This window comes from Molothrus ater, chromosome 2 (genome assembly GCF_012460135.2).
Source record: "Molothrus ater isolate BHLD 08-10-18 breed brown headed cowbird chromosome 2, BPBGC_Mater_1.1, whole genome shotgun sequence".
Taxonomy (NCBI): domain Eukaryota; kingdom Metazoa; phylum Chordata; class Aves; order Passeriformes; family Icteridae; genus Molothrus; species Molothrus ater.
This window is the reverse complement of record NC_050479.2, coordinates 85,410,256-85,428,966: the sequence shown is the minus strand read 5'-3', so window position 1 is coordinate 85,428,966 and position 18,711 is coordinate 85,410,256. Positions and strand designations below refer to the sequence as shown.

At 41.3% G+C, this 18,711-nt stretch overlaps 1 protein-coding gene across 1 annotated transcript in view; it reads right to left on the bottom strand.

Moving 5' to 3' along the window:
• TENM4 (teneurin transmembrane protein 4) overlaps positions 1 to 18,711 on the bottom strand; it is a 601,532-nt gene that overhangs the window by 259,987 nt on the left and 322,834 nt on the right. The window contains 1 exon segment of the mRNA XM_054518583.1: positions 999 to 1,208. Within this exon segment, the coding sequence (XP_054374558.1) occupies positions 999 to 1,208 (210 nt within the window).

Sequence of the window (18,711 nt, the reverse complement as noted above, 5' to 3'; positions counted from 1 at the left end):
TTAACATAAACGCAGTTAAGCTGTTGCCAGCTGCAGTAAACCTCTCTCTCACCTTTCTTTCTCTCTTTCAAGATATCTTTGAATGCCTTCTCCTTCATCATAAATCAGACCTGTGAGCAATTATCGCTCAAGCCGGATGGCAGCGGCCTGAGTGGCCACTGCTATTCCACTGCTGTAATCTGCACTTCGTCAGGTTACACTACCCTTGATGAAATTTCACATTTCTTTGCCAATGAGCGTTACCTCTCCGTTTATGACTCACTGTCTTTGCAACAGAGAACTGTGAATTTCGTTCCTCTCCTTGTAATTTGCTTAAGCATCGTGGACCATCCGGTGGTGCTGAGCACCTTCAGCAAGCCATCGGGGAGTCTCAGAGCATCCCAGTAGGATGTGGTTCTGCTGCTGTTCCTCAAATACTTCCCCTGAAGACACATTTCAGTGCCTCGGAGGGAGACTGGACACAGCACCCTCCTCTGGGATGGTGCTGATGCCACTACCAACTATCACAGGAACTCTTCGTGTTCGCCGTCTCCTTTCCTATCCATGCTGCCCTTGGGTGACAGGTTCTTCTCAAGTTCCGGCCCCGCCAGCCCCCAGGCTGTACCTTGACGCCCTCACAGAGAAGGGGAAAGCTCTTTGCCCAGTCTTTCATCCAGAAGTTAATAAAATGAAAAAGCCAAACCACCCCGAAATTGCAGCCCCGCAAAAGGGAGCGGGCTCCAGCTGTCAAGTCACGCCAAGTCTGTGAGCGCTGCCCGGGTACCAAACAGGGTTGTGCACCGCGCAGCTTGCACGCACCAGGCACCGACCTGCCCAAAGCTGCCAACCTTTGCCAGGCAACTTTTAACTCTTTATATGAAACCCCCAAACCAACCCAAAGGGAACACCCGCTCTCCCAGCCATCGTACATCCCCGCGCAAGGCTGTCAAGACGGGCATAAAAAAGTAGGCAGAGAGAGAGAAAGAAAGAAAGAAAGAGAGAGCGAGAAAGTCACTCACCGTTGGCGGCGGCACAGAGGTTTCCAGAGCCACTTTGAACTAAGAATGACTGAGGGACAAACTCTTCCTCAGAGTCCGAGCCCGCGGCCGCCCGGGCCGCGCCGTCGCCCAGCGACCGCCCCGGGCCCTCATTGGCCGGCGGCGAGGGGAGAGGGGAGGGGGACTGCGAGCGGGGGGTGGAGGAGGCGGACGAACAGGGCAGGGGGGGACCTGCGGGCCACAGACACACACACAGAGAAGGGAGGGGGGGAAAAACACAGAAAGAAATAAAATGAACAAAAAAACCACGGCAAAACACGGACAGAGAGACAATAAAAGTCGAGCCGGGGCACCAGGGAAGGCCGCCCCCCCACCCCGCCGCCTGCCCCAGCGGGGCAGCCCTGCCTGAGGGGCGGCCGACTGCACGTATCTGACCCCATTACCTGCTGCCCCTCGGGCTGTTACGGTCCTTTAAAACTCCTGTCCTCCTAGTATCCATCCTTAAAAACTCGCATCCGTCAGTTTTTTTGTTGTGCTTTTTCGGTTTGGTTTGGTTTTGTTAAGATTTTGACATTGGCGAGAGCCCCTGATCCGAGATGCGCTTTGTTCCCACGGCGTGGGCGCTCACTGTCAATGAGTCGTACTCATTGATGCGGCCGCCCTCCGTCTTACTAACGGGAAAGCTTTGCTCGACGTATTGTGAGGCGAATTATTTCAGATTTCAAGGGAAAAGTGTAAAGTCCTTTTGGGGATTGGTTTAACAATTCCCTTCCCTCTATTTTATAAAGCAAACGGCTCAAGACCTCCACCATGCTGGCAAGAGGTGGAGGAAAGGTGTGGACACGGCTGTGTGGGGTAAAAGCAACTGAGCAAACCACCACACTGATAACAGAGCAGAAGCACAGCTCAGACCAGCGTCGTTTCGTTGATTAAATGATGAAAAACACAACAAATAGGGTTCTAAGATTATATTTTATATAGACCTTTGCTTGACTGAGGAAGAGCTTCTAACTGACTGCAAGAAAATTTAATCAGGTACATGTAGGTTAAGTAGATCCAATTGGAAAAGCTTACTATAAGCAATTAATGGTTATCAGGGTCTTATTCCAAACATATTTTTAAACAAAACGGGGAAGTCAGAAGTGCCAGACTGACAAAAAAAAAACTATCAGGCAAATGTGGAGGTCAGATATGTGCAGTACATCAATAAAAACAGGGGGAATATGAACACAGACATATAATACAGGACAATGCATTTAAACATGAACTTTTCCCCTTGCTACATTTGATCTGAACATCATAATGATTAATTTCTCACATTTTCCCAAATACTGAAATTTTATCATGCAAAATCCATCAAAATAAAAGAACAGTCAGCACAAGAAAATCAGCAAACTTAAAAAATCATCTGTTTTTATAAAAACACGTTTTGAACATTGCATAGCTCACAACATAGCTGTACAATATTTCTTACTAAACACAACATGAACACTTTAGAAACGGACACAAACCTAAAACAATAAAGTGGGTTTAACATTTAAATCCCCCAAAGCTGGTTCTGCATATATATTTCCTTCCACCTTGGTCATTAGTTTTTCTCATCACAAGCCCTTGGATATCACCTCCTTGGCATATGCCAGTCCTATAAATTGCCAATTATAATCAGACAAGAAATTGTGGCATCAGAGGCAAACCCTGAGATCCAAGGAGAATACCAGACTGTACCTGTGCTTAGAGACACTTGTCACCTGAAGGAGAAAAGCCAGTGCTGGTTGAGAGGCTACACTCCCTTGTGTGAACAGCAGCCTGTGCAGCATGCAGACCACGAGCCGAAATTGAGCCCTGTGTGTTTTGTTACGATCAGCAGTGGAATTGTCTGGATCACCTTCTTTCTGACAACCCTCCAGACACACAAGTTCCTCCTTTAGGAATGCAGCTTTTAAGGAATCTGCAGCCCACTTCACACTCCCTGACCCTTTTTATGGTTCCAAGGCTGTAACCTTCCCATTATGCTAACTAGTGCTAGGAGCTGGAGACAGACAGGAAGAAAAAGGACCATATGCAAGTGGATGAGCACTGCTTTCCTTGTCACAGTCCCTGACATGAAAACTGAGATTCAACTCTAATTCTGATCTGCTTTTGAAGAAGCAAAGTATACTCTGTGTCATCCTCTTTGTGGCAATAGAGATTCGATGAGCCCTGACATGTAACAAAGTTTAAATCAGAACTTTGATTTGCTATGCTTTCATTACAAAACAGGGTGACCTGTATTTCTAATCCTGTGTAGTAGTCAGAGGCTGAATTTTGGAGTGCTGGTGACTGAAATGGAAAAAAAGTGTAAAATCAATGTCTTCCTGTAGACCCATACAGTTTTTCAGTGTACTTTGTAAGGAGAGGACAAATTTTTCCAGCCATTGAGAAAGACAGTCTAGATTAAAAATTTATTTCAAGCCTATGATTCATTTACGCAAATACCAGTGAAATGCATAAAAGGGAGTTAATGGTGTGGCTACCCAACCAAAAAAAAAAAGTGGACAAGTACAGTAGAGCCCCAAAGCTCTCCCTGTGTTTTGTTTAGACAGTATGCTTGGCATAACTATACATAAATTCTGTAGTCTGGATGTAAAGAGCAGGAGCAGAATGAGCTGAATTTGGAATTGTAACCCTAAAAGCAAAATGTCAGTGCTTTTCTCAGTCCACATCACAAAGTTTCTGCCATTTCCACATGGTTGCAAGTTGTTGTGAGTTTCTTTTGGAAGGAGGTTTCCCCATCTCCCAGTATTGCAGTTTTGACAAGAATAAAATAAAAAAAAACCAAACAATACCAGAACCTTTCTAATGGCAACTTTGGGTTTTAATCAACTTTGGGTTTTAATCAACTACACCATTGCAGAGCGCACATGAGATCCCATGGGCTTTCATGGTCGTTACGTGCACTTGCAGCAGTGTGAGAGCTGACCTTTACAAGGGCAGATTCCCCAGGAATTGTGCAGACTAACCACTCAGGCCTGTGCTGCTATGAAGGGCACTGGCACGTACCACTGTGCTCTGTGGAAAATCGCCTTTTGGGCGTGAATGACGGGGTGGACTCAACAGGAGCTGCTGGATGGAAGGTGTGCACTAGGCAGCTCTGCTGACAACAACCAGATATAAAATGCACGGGAAGCAAAGCGATACCTTCCTTTTTAGCAAGTCAACAAGGCTGTAAGGCAAGCATGTGTTAAGTTGCGGATCCTTTAAGAGAATTGCCTCCTTTTTTTCCTGCTTGGACAGAAAACCAAGAATTAAATCTGACCTTTTCACAAAAATTAAACCAAGAGAGAGACGAAAGCTACAAGTTTGTTTCCTTCTCAGACAAGTATCTCATTGAATTTACTGCAACTGCAAGTCCAAGTAAAACAAGCCCATAAACTTTCATTCCAGCTGCCAGAGCAAAATTTCTAATTGATTAGAGCAAAATGAGTTTGCAGCAATACTGGGTTGCCATGGAACCTGAGCAAGTAGGACAACTTATTTTGCAGAATGTGCTGTTTCTCCTTCAAAAATACAAAACAGAAGGACTAGATAAAACATTCATTATGTACAGTCTTGCAATTTGGAACTTAACTCAAAGAAAAACAAAACGGATTCCAAGTATGGGCCCCTTGGCATCCATTTGTAACAATCTTATATATCCACTTGAAGTGAACAGTCAAAATTATGTTCTTTGGACTTGAGGCAGGAATAATAGTCGTTGAATGTCTCTGTATGAATGATGTGATACTAGCACATATTCAGAGGAAAAGAGAACAGAACTTTGTATTTTATCTATGTGCCAGTATTTCAGATTAAAATTAAAAAAAAAATCATGGGAAGATATGTTGCAGTGTCTGGTAGATTTATGAAAGTACTTAGGAAACACAAACTTTGGAAATAGGTTAGTACAAAGAATCTGTTTCTCAACTTAACCGAGGAACTCTGCAATATTCAGGCAACTACTTTAAATTTAGGGAAGAGACAAGCAGAGCAGACCCTAAATAGTTTGGGGAAAGTAAGACAAACAATAAACACGCCTTCATTTTATGCTGCACATTTGGCTGTAATATTTAAGAATTACTTTATCTCTCATAGGATTTGGCATTCAGAGATCAAGAGCTGATTTAAAATGGGTGTATTCATTCTAGTGTGAATAGAAGGGCTGCCAGAAATACAGAACATTCACAGAGATACTTCTAAAGAAGGTCAGTAAATTGTTTCATGGACTATATTCAGTGGATTATACTCATATGTTTGTAATTTGTCCCAAAAGAGGTTGAAAAAGAGTGGGTATATATAACGGCTGACTTCTCTCAGAGCTGAAATGACAAGGCAACAGGATTTAATAGTGTTCAATATACCCAGAATGGTATTATCTGTGATCAATAAAGAAGTAGTATCAGCTTTATTCACCTGGTAACTTCTTCATCCAAGAACTTTTAAGGGCTTTACAAGCATTGGGTATGTAAACTTTGAAATAGTGTTATCAGATCTGTTGGGATCTGTTATCAGATTGGCTGATCCAATGGTCAGAGGGCTGGAACACTTGTGATATGAAGACAGGCTGAGAGAGTTGGAGTTGTTAAGCAGGGAGAAAAGAAGACTCTGTGGAGATCTTCCAGCAGCCTTCTAGTACTTAAAGGAAACTTGTAAAAAAGAGGAAGTGCGACTTTTTACACAGGCAGGTAGTGATAGGACAAGAAGGAAGAGTCTTAAACTAAAAGAGAGGAGATTTAGATTAGATACTAGGAAGAAACTTTTCCCTGTGAGGATGGTGAGGCACTGGCACAGGTAGCCCAGAGAAGCTGGGGATGCTCCATCCCTGGAAGTGTTCAAGGCCAGGCTGGACAGAATTTTGGACAGCCTGTTCTAGTGGAAGGTGTCCCTGCACAGGGCAGGGGTGTGGAACTAGATGATCTCTAAGGTCCCTTATAGCACAAACCATTCTGGGGACCAGACTTACACTTCCAACAGATAAGTAAACTGAGGCACAGAGATGTGTAATAATTTGATTCAAAATTCTGTAATTTCCTGTACCTGCACGTTGTATCTCTAGCCACAGAAACAGTCTAAAAGGCTGTTGTCACATTCAGAATATTTTTAATTAGCTGGATTCCCCCCATAAAGAAACAACAGGCATGGGCAATTGATTATAAAGTGATTGCAATTACCTCAGTACAACAACTGCAGTAGTTCTCACATAAGAACGTTGGCATTAAGTCCTATCACTGACATTGCCTTTGTACCACCTTAAAATAGCAAAGTCTCTAACCAAGGTTAGAACTGTTGCACCAATGATGTTAAGGACCACTACAAACAAAAGACATCACAGTACAGCTCTGGCCTTTAGAATGAGGCTTTGCTTTGTGGGTTCACAGGAAGGCTGTGTAAATGATAGCGGAGTGTATTCTGTAGTGTGCTGGCTGAGTTTATTATCCTGTCAAAGGAAAGAGTGTACACAGACAAACTTCTTTTAACTGTTTTTTATGTCTTCTCCTTACTTTACACAGGAATTTTGAGTGATCTGTACTGACATTGTTGTGAAATCTTATTGATCAATATTAATTTGTAGCTAGTCTTGTGCTGGAGAAAACCATGACCTGCCTAAATAACCCTTAGGTACCTCTGTATTATAAAGGAAATAAATTAATAATTAAGTCTAACACTCAGGCAGTTTCATCTCAGAGTGTATCTGATTGATTAAAACCCCACAAGCATGAAGCAGTCCTGCAGAGCTGAGATCCTGTGTGAGAGCTATCCTTCCAAAGTAGCAAGCAGGGTGGGCACCAGGACATCCCTGACTGGTGACACATAGGATGAAGTGGAAAGGACAGTGCCCTGCCTGCACAGCAGTGTTTGGTCCCCTGCAGAATATAAAAGGCAGTGATTTGCTCCACTGCTATTTCAGGGCATCAGAGATCCTGCTGGACTGAGGAGAGAGGGAGAATATCTGCCATTTTGCTTTTCAAGGTGAAGGGGAATGTATACGAAGATGAGCCCAGCTTATCACATGTTAGAAGACTGGTTTAGCATCCAGAAGCCTCACTCCTTCAGAGATGGAGAAAAAAGGAATTTTCCTAAGGGACAAACACCTTCATGTCTTTCTCATGGCAGCGTATCAAACCTTTCTAGTGAACAGCGTAATACACCTCTGGAAAAAGTGCAAGCTGAACTAGCTGTCTGGTAAAATGTGTCAGTGAATCATAGGAGTAAGGAATTGTTGCGCAGATTTATTGCTACTCTTTAACAATAGGTGGTCACAACATTCTTAGTTCAACAGGCAATATATATCTTGTGTTTAGAATTGATTAAAAAAGCAGTCTTGGAAAACTACTTTTAGTTATTTATATTTCCTAAATTTCCACCTGCACTTATGTTTATTTCAGTTAATTTAATTTCATGTATTTGATTTATAGCTTTAGAGCCAGAGGGGAAAAAGAATGAAACGAAGGGGACAAATGAATATCATCTTAACAAGAAAAACCTGGGCAGTTGCCATGTTGCTAAAATTAAGAAATGAGTAGTTGTGCCTAGAAAATGAGAAATAATCACATGCCCTGTATGAAGACTGGCATACTAGGGGGATAAGGGCTATGTGAGGTTAAGAAGGAATGAATAAATTCCCCTGGGCTGAAGTGGAGCATGAAGAACACATATTACATGGACTTCACCTGCCTTGTGGGTGATTTGTGTTACTCTTCCAAATTGTGTTTTTCCCCTCCACGATGCTGTGAGGATAGGCAATGATTTTCTTTAGCCATTTACTAGCATTTTCTATTGAGGAAGTCAAAAAATCACTGTCAGCAGGCTAGGAAGCATTCTTGTTTGTACAGAGCAGACCTTGGTTAGACTCTCCTCTGGATGGAAAACCTCTAGATTGGCAGCAGCTCTGTGAGGAATGAAATACTGGGATATATAAAAGCATCACAGCTGAATGCCTGTTACCTGCCACTGTCCCAGCACAGATCTGGAGCGAGCATTTGGATCTTATGCAATTATCCCAAATGAAGCAGAAGGTAGAAAGGGACAAGAAACAAGGCAGACCTCAGATCTCCTTTCCCCCAGTAGAGGTTACTAACTTGACCCAAAACAGCAGAAAGCAATTATTGATTGAGCAAGATGGAGAGTAGCAGGGAGAAAATTGTTCCCTTCTGAAGCGCAGTTCCTCCATGGCTTGGGGTGCTCTGGAGCAGCACAGCCGCACTTAGAATTTTTTGCCAACAGAAGAAAATAATACGGCAGATTTTCAGAAAATTACATGGGCAATTGCCCGAGCCAGATACTCAGCTTGCTGATTTGTAGGCACAACAGTAGAAGCAGATTGTGTAAGTTAGCTACATGATTTTCTACAAGATGCATCACCAAGGCTCAAATTGTGCTGCTATTTAAAAGCACAAACAGGTAACATAAATTCCAAATATGTGGGAGATTTCTTGTATCTTTTTCAAAATCAAAGAAGTAAGGATCAAGAAAGAAAGACTTTCTTCTGATAGAGACAGTATAAACAATCCTAATCACTGCAGAATATTTATATCATGCCTTGTAAAATATTTATGCAAGTAATTCACATCATCTAAAGTTTTTAGGAAAATGCGACCCTCTATTTATGGCTCAGCATTACAAATGCTTCTGCAGCTTTACTCAAAACCAACTTGTAAAAGAATAATGTAATCAGTAGGCAGTCTGATGAGCTGCCTGTGAAGTAGCCTCTCTCAGTCTGACACTAATGCTCTATCTGATCCAAACACCCAATATAAAGTATGAAGTTCTCTGCAAGTGATTACATGCAAATCTCCTAAAAGGTCCATTTTCCTGTATTTGATCACCAAACTGTAGGCTTTATGGAAATTGCTTTCTCTAAGCTTAGTGCTAACAAAATGGTTTACACTAGCCTTGGAGAACTCTCCCTGAAAGGCTTGGTCAAGGCAAAGAACTTGTTCATGCTCCTGCTATCCCTGCAGGAAAGAGTTATTATGCGTGGGCCACTGCAAGGCTTTTTCACCTGCCCTAGCAAATAAAATTTACAGAAATGTCATGCAGGGTGGTTGGCAGTAATTTTCTAAAATTAACCTTAAAGTAATGCCAGGAGACAAAATTATGGAGTGCTAGAAACCAACCAAAATCAGATGATGTTAGAGCCATCTAACAGACAGCAAAACTAATTCATCCTACAGCCAAAGCGCCAAAACATCCACAAGTTCAGCTCCCGATCAGTGATACACTCTGCAACTGTCCTGGCCCCTGGGGATGGGTTCTAACACATATGTGTAAGACAGTACATGATGAGGCAAACTATGCTGTTAAGGAAGAAAACGTGTATTTCCACCTGTTAACTAGATAATCACAAATAAGCATCTCTTGAAAGGAGTGAAGGTTGCAGTTGTTAAGAGAAATCCCAGAGTTGCTTGAGGAAACAGAAGGATAATGTGACATTGTGCAGCATAGTCACTATAGTGTCTCCCTACAGTCAGGGGAAATACAACCTTTATCTTCCAGCGGCCACTTTTTCTGGCTCCAGTTTGAGCTCGAATGTCTCATTTCTCTTCACTGGCTGTACAGGGAGCCTTGGTGATCCTTACTTGTGCATAAGTGAAAGTGTCATGAACCCAGGGTTTAATGTCTAGAATCTGCCTGAAGGTAAGACAATCTCACTGAGATGTTTTTGGCAGTGACAATTTGGGTTGCTCCATAATACAAAGCTGTAATTGGCCCATCATTTGTGCAGACTTGACACTTCCCTCCCAAGCTCAAAGACAAAGGTACAGTACACTACAGTACAGTACAGTAGCAATAGAATTGGTGATGAAACACACAGGCAGCTGGAGATAAATGTTTTGGGAAGGAAAACTCAGATGCAAGGCTATTTTATACTTCTCTTGGGAAAAAACATAGTCTGCCTGAGTAAGTACAGTCCAAAGAAAACATAACAACTGCAGGTTCTGGCAAAGGGGTGATAAAGGTGTACTGCAGTGAGACCCTACTTGTCTAGGCATAAGTGTTCTGGGGAGGAAATTTGGGGTGACCCGAACGTTCCCTGAATAAAGAGACTGTATCTGTTCTGATTACTGTTAAGATTACTGTTGACTTTGAATTTCTGCACTGCATAAAACAAATTAACTTGCTCAGCCTCTAACACTTACTGGGGCAGTCTCCTCCTAATCCCAGTCTTTATCCCCATGAGGGTTGGAGGCTTGCATCCTTAAAGTTGTATGGGACCTGTTTTCCAGTCACTGTTAATTCTTATATTCTAGCCAAGCTCCCTGATTTTTGGAGGACTTTTTCCGCAGTGCATGATTTCAAAGTAGGCAAACAGCCCTTCCTGCAACATCAAAGAGTCATGGTTCAGAATATCACTTTCTTTCTTCAGCTGAGAAAGAGATCAAGGCAATTTGTGCTGAAAGACTCTTCTTAGATGAACTTTTAGAGGGATCTGATTAAGAGGAAAGGTTATTTTCCATCACACTGTATGTGAGCTAGCCCTGGGGATCTGGAGTTGAAGACAGTGGAAAGTGTGAGGCTCCTACAGAAGGGGAAGCAGGATGACTGCTCCAGGATGGTGCTGAGACTCAGTCATGTGCTCCAGACACCAGCAGCAGAGCATGGTGCTGTGTTCAAGGGGCTGCAGCCCTACTAACACTTGTGCTCAGCGCTGTGCTGCCATGTGCAGCCTGCAGCACCTCTATGGCTCATGTCTGCAACCAGGTTGACAGTGGGTGTTAATCCTTTCCAACTTACTCTGAGAGTAACTCTCCACTCTGTAACCTGGGAAAGAACTCTTTCAGACCTGTCTGATCTGATCCTTATGTGTCAGACTCTCATTTGGCATCCACCTCATACTCCTGAATGCATCTGAAGATTCTACATACCCTGTGCCTGGCACAGCTCATTAAAAACCAGACCTATCCTGCATCTTCCAGCAATTTCAATCAGTTTTGTCTATTCATTCTGCAGGCTTTTCAAGACATGGACTCCTCCTTGTGTGCATGTGAGGCATGCAAAACTGCAGGACTTTGATCTTGTGTTTAGCCATTAGGTGTTCTTGCAATGCAAGTGGTAAGAATAGAGAAGCTGTTTGTGCTCAGGTAGCTGTAATTACAGTGGAGGAGAGCATTTCAGTGTTCTGTAGGGAGGGAGAGGCTGAGAGTGTCCCTTCGCTAAAATCTGCAGTCAGGATAAGTGCTGTGTTTCCAGGGAGGTCCAAGTGAACATCACACACTTAACTGAGAAAGCTGCTAGGAAGATGTGCACCCTCACTGCTTTATTCCAAAATTTCACCTTATAAACTTGACTTCAGCTTTGTCTTCCCAGAAAACTTTCTGAATTTTTGCTGATGCAAACATATCTGAATCTGAGGCTATGCATCTGTAGAGGATGCTCTTCTCTCCTGGAAAAGATTGCCATTTTATGGTTTTGCCCAAGAAGGTAATGCAGGAATATGACAATATTGAGCCAGGAAAAAAATAGTGTTTGACCAAAAATTGTGATTTGCTTTACATTTGTTTCAGTCTTAGAACAACTCAGAAACTAAATACTAACAGCCACCCACAAAAAGAAAAGAAATGGATCAAGAGGAATTTTCAGGTATTGACTGACATTTCAAGTCCCAAAACATGGGAACAATCCTTTTCCCTCCAAAATAATTTATGTATTTCAGCAGACAACAAAATAACTTGCAATGAAATAGCAAAAATTCAGAAAGTTTGAGATACCACTGATGTTATTGTTATGTTTTTTTCTCCAAAGCATTGATTAATATCTTTAAAGCTGCAATTTAAATACCTCAATCATGGTTTTACTGACTTTTGCCCTGTAAGAAACTTTACTTTGACTTTTGTTCAGTTCCCTGCACAGTGGAAAAGATGAAATTTTTCAAGTGACTATAAAGAGATTGGACCCAAATGATGATTTTCTGGATAGAGGGAAGGTAATGATAATTCAAAACACAAATTGCAGGCACATCAGAATTATTTAAAAATTCCAGTAGTTCAGAGAAGAGTGGCTATAAGCAGTAAAGCTAAATATGGAGAGAATAATACCTGGTCTCATTCACTGAATGGTCTCTCTATCTCTCATTTCTCCCAGCCTCTGTCTGTTTTTCAGAGAGATAGTTAAAGGAATTAATTCATACTCAAGAAAAAAACTCTTAAAAAGATGAGAGCAGTATTAGAAAATAATTCAGTTCTTGGAAATAAGGCACCTGAGCCCACATGAAAATGTGCTGCTGGTTTTGCCATAACAGAACACACTACTGGTCCACCTCATATACCTGTCCCTTTCCCATCAATGCCTAATTGCACCATGCAGTACTCCAATAAAACAGTTTATAATACTCAATGGTATAGGGGGGAAACTCTTTCTGATACTGCCTAGTAACCAAAGCAAGGAAAGGAAGCAGGATGGCTAAGATACCTCATTTTTCCCGACTATTGAAACAGTATGTACTATGTATTCTAGATCATTGGTAATTATTTCCCTCAATCTATTTGCTCCAAAACTAACATGTAACAGGTAGCTTTGCATGCTTCTTATGAAATATTCTCTGCTTTTCTTTTTTATATGTAATGGTTTTAATCATGGTAAAATGCTAATGGGAGAAGAGAATCCTTAAGTTTTGGGTGATAAAACAGCCCTTATTGGTTTTGTCCATCTCTGAAGTGGTTATTCACTATAGCATAGAATCCCTGCTATAAAAAGTCTAACTTTAAATTCCTGATCAATTAGTCCGGCCAGCCTGACCCAGAGTTTTGGAGGTCTAACAATGCCCACTCTCAGAGGGCTTCTGCTAAACTGCACTGAACATTCCTCAGCAGGCTGGTGAGCAGACTATATAACATTGTGGTCTCTTTTATCTCCAATTTTGATTATTACCTGCCTGACCTTTTTGGCAGGCTTGACCTTCTGTACACTATTCAATAGTTTATACAGTTATTTTCTTTCTTATGATTCCTTTAGAACTAAAGACCCTGATCTGCTAGCAGCAAGCAGACCCAGCTGCCTTTCATCAGTCCACATGTGTGTCAGCCAAATGCCTATGAGTAGAGAACCTCTGACTAAACAGCACTTGAGGCACTTCTGCAGACATTACAGCAGTTCCACCACCCTTTGTGAGCCACTCTGGCTTCAGTTTTGTCCTAATTTTTACCTTTTGGCTAGCTATGTCTGCATTCATATGAGCCATGTTTTCCCCATACTCTTTTAAATTTTGGTTGAGCAGCACAGAAAAGAGGCTCTTTTTTCTAGGACTATTTTTCAAGTGATGCTTTTCATTAACAAAAAAACAACATAAGAACAAACATAAAAAAACCCCTTGAAAAGTCTAGAAGTAGAAAAGTCCTTTCAAAATGTATGACTTTGATTCTATGTATGATCAGTTGCCTTGTTCATAAAGTGTGAAAATCAAAGGAGACAGCAAAATAAATGTAAATAAATGATTCTGGGGAGATTCCTGAGGTTGTGGATGGTCAGTAAACTTGATCACTTCTAAGGGCTACCCAGTTGTGGAGGCTTCTCTGCTCACTAAGTGTCTTCCTACTTAACCTGCTTGTTCCCTAATTTTTAACATTAAAAAGAGTGTTATCAGAGAGAGAAGCCTGTCTGTGGCACAGCCCTGCTGAGATACAGAGCCCCCTTCAATTCTCAAAAAACTGAAAAGTCAGTAATACCACCCAAACTGAGTGGAGCCTAGAATCAAGGCTTCCCACTTCCTGGGGGAAGGTTCCAATTCCTAAATTATTTTAGAAGAGATCAGTGTTATCATCAAACATTAGAAGATGGCCTGAAGGACTGACACTCAAATGTTTCCTATTAGTTGCATTGGAAGATTTTAAGAAAATCATGTAGGAAAAAATGTAGGAGACACTCAGGCTTCCTGTGCCTGGTCCAGGTGGGAAGGAATTCCATATGATAGGTTGATTAGAACATCCCCTGCTTTTCAAGGCCATCTACTTTCTTCCACTTCTATTTACACACACAAAGAGCAAAATTTGGATTTTAGTGTACAGACTGCTTTTCTCCCAAACTGTTTGGGATCTGGTTTCCCAAATTTCACTAGATTTCTTGGACTCCTAAGTTTTGTGTGATGAAGGATGCATAAAAGCTGCAATTTGCAGATCTTAGTCCTTAGAGGAAAGAACCTAAATTCGTGTTTCCTTTCTTAAACTGAAATGCTGAAGTCATCAAGTGAGAGGCCCTGACACAGAGCACATCAGGGTTTTCTTGTTATTTTGGAGCTGATTTCTTTTATAATTGCAGAGAACCAAGAGCTTATGGTGAAGACAGTAAGTAAATTCTGGTGTTTTTATTTCTATAATCAAACAAACAATGGTATGCCTAAGAGGCAATGCTCAAAAATTTTAACAGACATAATCATAAACAGTGAATATTTCCAAATATATCTCAAACTATCAAGAGTTACCTGCACACAGACTTTGTACAGAAAGGATGAGTTGTATTTTTAATGTTCTTGGCTGAAAAAAGCTACTGTCTATCCCTGTGCCTTTGGGCATAAACTAACCCACCACACGCCCATGGGAAAACAACACACATTTGGAGATGCTTTAAGAAAAACACAAGCTCATTGCTCCCTGTCACAGCTCAGTTTATACTGAGCTACAGTAAAACTCATTTACATTTGGGATTCTAGCTGTGGACAGGTAAAGGTGCTGCTGACAAACTGTTCTGCATCTGAAGGTTCCTGAAGGCACTCCTTATCTAAGGCTATTTCAAAGGCAGTTCTGCTTGGATCTGTCTGCTGATCTACAATAACTGTGCTGCCTTCTGGTTTTTCTTTTTTATCTTTTCCTTTCTCTTTATGTTTTCTTATATGCGGAAGCTGATGCAAAGATAAATGTGAAAAGGCATGACATTTCCTTTTTGTTAGAAGCTCATGACTTTTATTATGCATGTCCCCAAAGGTAGCTTAACCAGCACCTGGTGCTATTTGAGTGTTTCTGTCTTCCAGTCAATGAAAGAAGAGTCTCTGGAACCAGGGAGCAATAAAGCTACTTCAGAATTAAAATGGTCATTCTGGTCTGAATATTAAAAGTTCTCACACACTCATGCAAAAGAGTTCAGATAGCCATTGTTCTGTGCCATTTACCCTGCAAAAATATATACACTCAGTTATAAATTCTTAAAAATTTATTCAAACTTGCACTTAGCTGCAAAGTCTGTTGCTTCTGTTTCAGATTTGAAGAAAGCTTGTCCACTTTTTCCAAGTATATCACTTCTAATAAAAGATTCTACCTGTGCTTGTGTTTCCTTGACTAATTTGTCAGATTATCACACCTACAAAAATCCACCCCTAGGCTAATATTTCAAGGTCTGAAATGGCATACAGATGTTTGATGGCTTATTTTGAGAAATAACTTTCTGCTCCAACATGGGAGCATAACTGTGTTGGTAACATAATCATGTAAGGCTCTTCTGGTAGTAGAGCACCAAACAGATTTCTCCACATTGTTCTATTTTTGGTGGGGGACTCTGACCTCCAGTAATACAACGATGTGAAAACGTGATGAGAATTACATTGAAGAAACCTATGCTTTAAAACATAAGAAAATCTAACACAGGTCTCAAGCAGCACAGATAAAAAGAAAAGCTCAGCAATCTGAATGTGTCCATTTATGGACAGATCTATCATTTTTATGTAGATTTAATTTCTGAGCTTTGCTGTTCCCTATCACTGATGCCATCCATGTGAGCATGTAAATATAGGCAACAGGAGCAAAGGCTGTTAGGACTACTTGGAACAAATAATGAACTGAAGTCTGAAAACACACATTGCACTGTGTCACTAGAACTTAAATCTGCTAGAAGCAGAATGGGGAAGACCACCAGGAACTAATAGGGAAAACTTACAGGATATGGGGAAGAGACAAAAAGATGTGAGAGTTTTGTATAGCATTGCAAAATAAGATACACAGAAAAAGAACTGGTAATGAACTTGGCCATCGGACCCACAGGATGAGAAGGCATAGCTGTGCAAATGATTTTCCATCTGGTTTACTCAATAAAACACATGTAAGTTCAGAAAATGTTTCATGGGAAAACACCTTCAGATGCTGTAACTTGTGAGTAAAGTCAGGTAGAAGAACTGAGATTGGTCTGTGGCTCAAAATCTCCACAGCAACAGGCATATCTGCTACTTTTGTTAATGCTAGGTGAAAAATGGTAACGTTTTAGGGTAGAGAAAGCAGTTGTGTCTGATTATACACAAATGCTAGTTTAAAGCTCAAATAAGTATGGATTTTCCCTAACTGTGAAAACAGCTCTTTAAGCCATTAACTTCTGTGTTTCCTCAAGAAATAGGTATATTTAAAATAAATCCAAAATTCCATGGCCAGGCATTGTAAAAATTCTTGCTTTTTAAAAAAGTAAACAAAATTCAAGGTCTGCTTTTGTTGTGGGCAAAGGTCAGTTGGAGGAACAGAGAAGGTTTTATGATCCATTCTTCTTTCTTACTTGCTGTTGCTGGGAAGCTGTGAAGCCAGCCAAGAGATGGATTAATGAATGTCTTCTTTACACTTCCCATTTTATCCTTCCCAATGGTAAAAGGTGGTTGTTAAACCATGTAATGGAAAACTGGACTGATGGAGCTGGGTTATAGTTTTTGGAACAGTGCTTTTCAAACCATTCCATTTTCCCAATCTCATTTGTTCATTAATTCAGCTGTCTCTCTTACCACAGCCAGTGCTAAAATTCATAGAGAAATGATACATCCAGCAAATTGCACATTGCTGTGTAGGCAGAAATTGCTCCCTTCAGATCCCTGGCAAGTGATAAGCACATGCCCTTGAGCCTGAGGGGTTTTTTAAAAATCTCTGTTGCATTATGCAAATTCTAGAACTGATTAGAACAGTTTCTGAATAATAGCATCTTCTTCTGCCACCTGTTCACCAAGGCCTTAGGAATCACTGGAAGAAACTAAAAATCCAAACTCAATTTCCAGATCTGTCCAGCAGCACAATATATCTGACAAACTGACTGACAGAAACAAGTTTGCTTCTTAGAGGAGAAAAACAGATGAGCAATAAAGCTACCAGGCCAAAATCTTCTAGTGGGTCAGATAAGAGCAGACCACTTCCCTTGATTCCCACCATAGGGCTCTATCCACTTGATCATCCCACTTGCATAAGAAACTTAAGTATTAGTAACGAAAAGTGGCATCAAGACTGAAAAGAAAGCAAATTAAACTAATCTGCCCCTTACACCTTGGTGTTTAATAGAAATCTGCCATGAATAGATGAGTTTTGTGAAAGAGCTGTTTTAATAAAACCTGCCTTCATCTCAAAAGGGACTAGAACTGGACTACAGTGAACACTAATAATACCAGCTTCTCTGCTACTTGGTAAAATCCTAGTCATAAATCTATGAATGCTAATTAACTATCTTGCAATAGCAAGCAGAATCGTACATTATTCCCAAATGAAAGCATGGAAAGTGTTAAAGAAGACACCTCATTGATTAATCTCTAGCCAGGTGTTTTGTGTACCCAAACTCTTCCTATGTGACAAATTTTTCCTGTTATTTTTTTCTTTTCATAAATGACTCAATATGAACTCTTTCAATATGAACTCTTTCAACAGCTACTTTAGTTCTTTCTTAAAATATTGCAACTTGGAAATAGAATCACAAAATCATAGAACAGTTTGGGTTGGAAAGGACCTTAAAGATTACCTGCTTCCAAACCCTTCCACTAGACCAGGTTGCTCAGGGACCCATCCAACCTGGTCTTGAATGCCTTCCACTTGTGATGGGGCATCCACAGCTTCTCTGGGCAACCTGTGCCAGTGCCTCACCACTCTCACAGTGAGGAATTCCTTCATAATATCTTGCCTAAAGCTGCCCTCTGTCAGTTCAAGCCATTGCCCCTTGTCCTGTCACTCCATGTCCTTATCTAAAGTCCCTCCCTAGTTCTTTTGAGGCCCCTTTAGGCACTGGAAGGTGCTCTAAGATCTCCTGGAGCTGTCTCTTCTCCAGGCTGAACAACCTCAACTCTCTCCTCCTGTCTCCATAGCAGAGGTGGTCCAACACTCTGAGCATCTTCCTGGCCACCTCTGGAACTGCTCCAACAGGTCCACATACTTCTTATATTGAGAGGTCCAGAGCTGGATGCAGCACTGCAGGTGGGGTCTCAGGAGAATGAAGCAATAGTACAGTGAGCATCTGAGATTGTTCCAGAGCCTGAACTTACCAGAAATCAAGCAGAATCCACTATGAACAATAAAGTGGAATGAGTATATTTATGACTGACCTCTAAAGAGAGATATTATCTGATAAGTGTGCTACAAAAAAACCTGGTCTTTATAAAAAGACTTGTAGGTAGAAACATGCACTATAGGAAATCCATACGTATTTATAAGCCACATGACAAAAATGTGTAGCTATGATGTAAGATTGATGGAATAGGCTTAGAAATTGTCTGTGAGACTCTCAGGAGATGGAGGCACACACAGCTGGCTTTAGACATGTCAGCTCTGGAAATGAAGAAGTTGCATACATACAAATGAGCTGCTGCCTCACAGCCACCCTTCCATGGTGTGTCCCTGACCTTAAAAAGCCTCTTTAGGACTGCCAAAGACTAGAGAGACTTGCCAGCACAGACTAGAGCCATCACAAAACCCCGAGGCACTGCTGCATGAGACACATACCAGCCCTCAGGTTTGTCAGGTCTCTAGAGAAGCACAAACCAGGCTGAGATTCGGATCTTTCAAGGTAC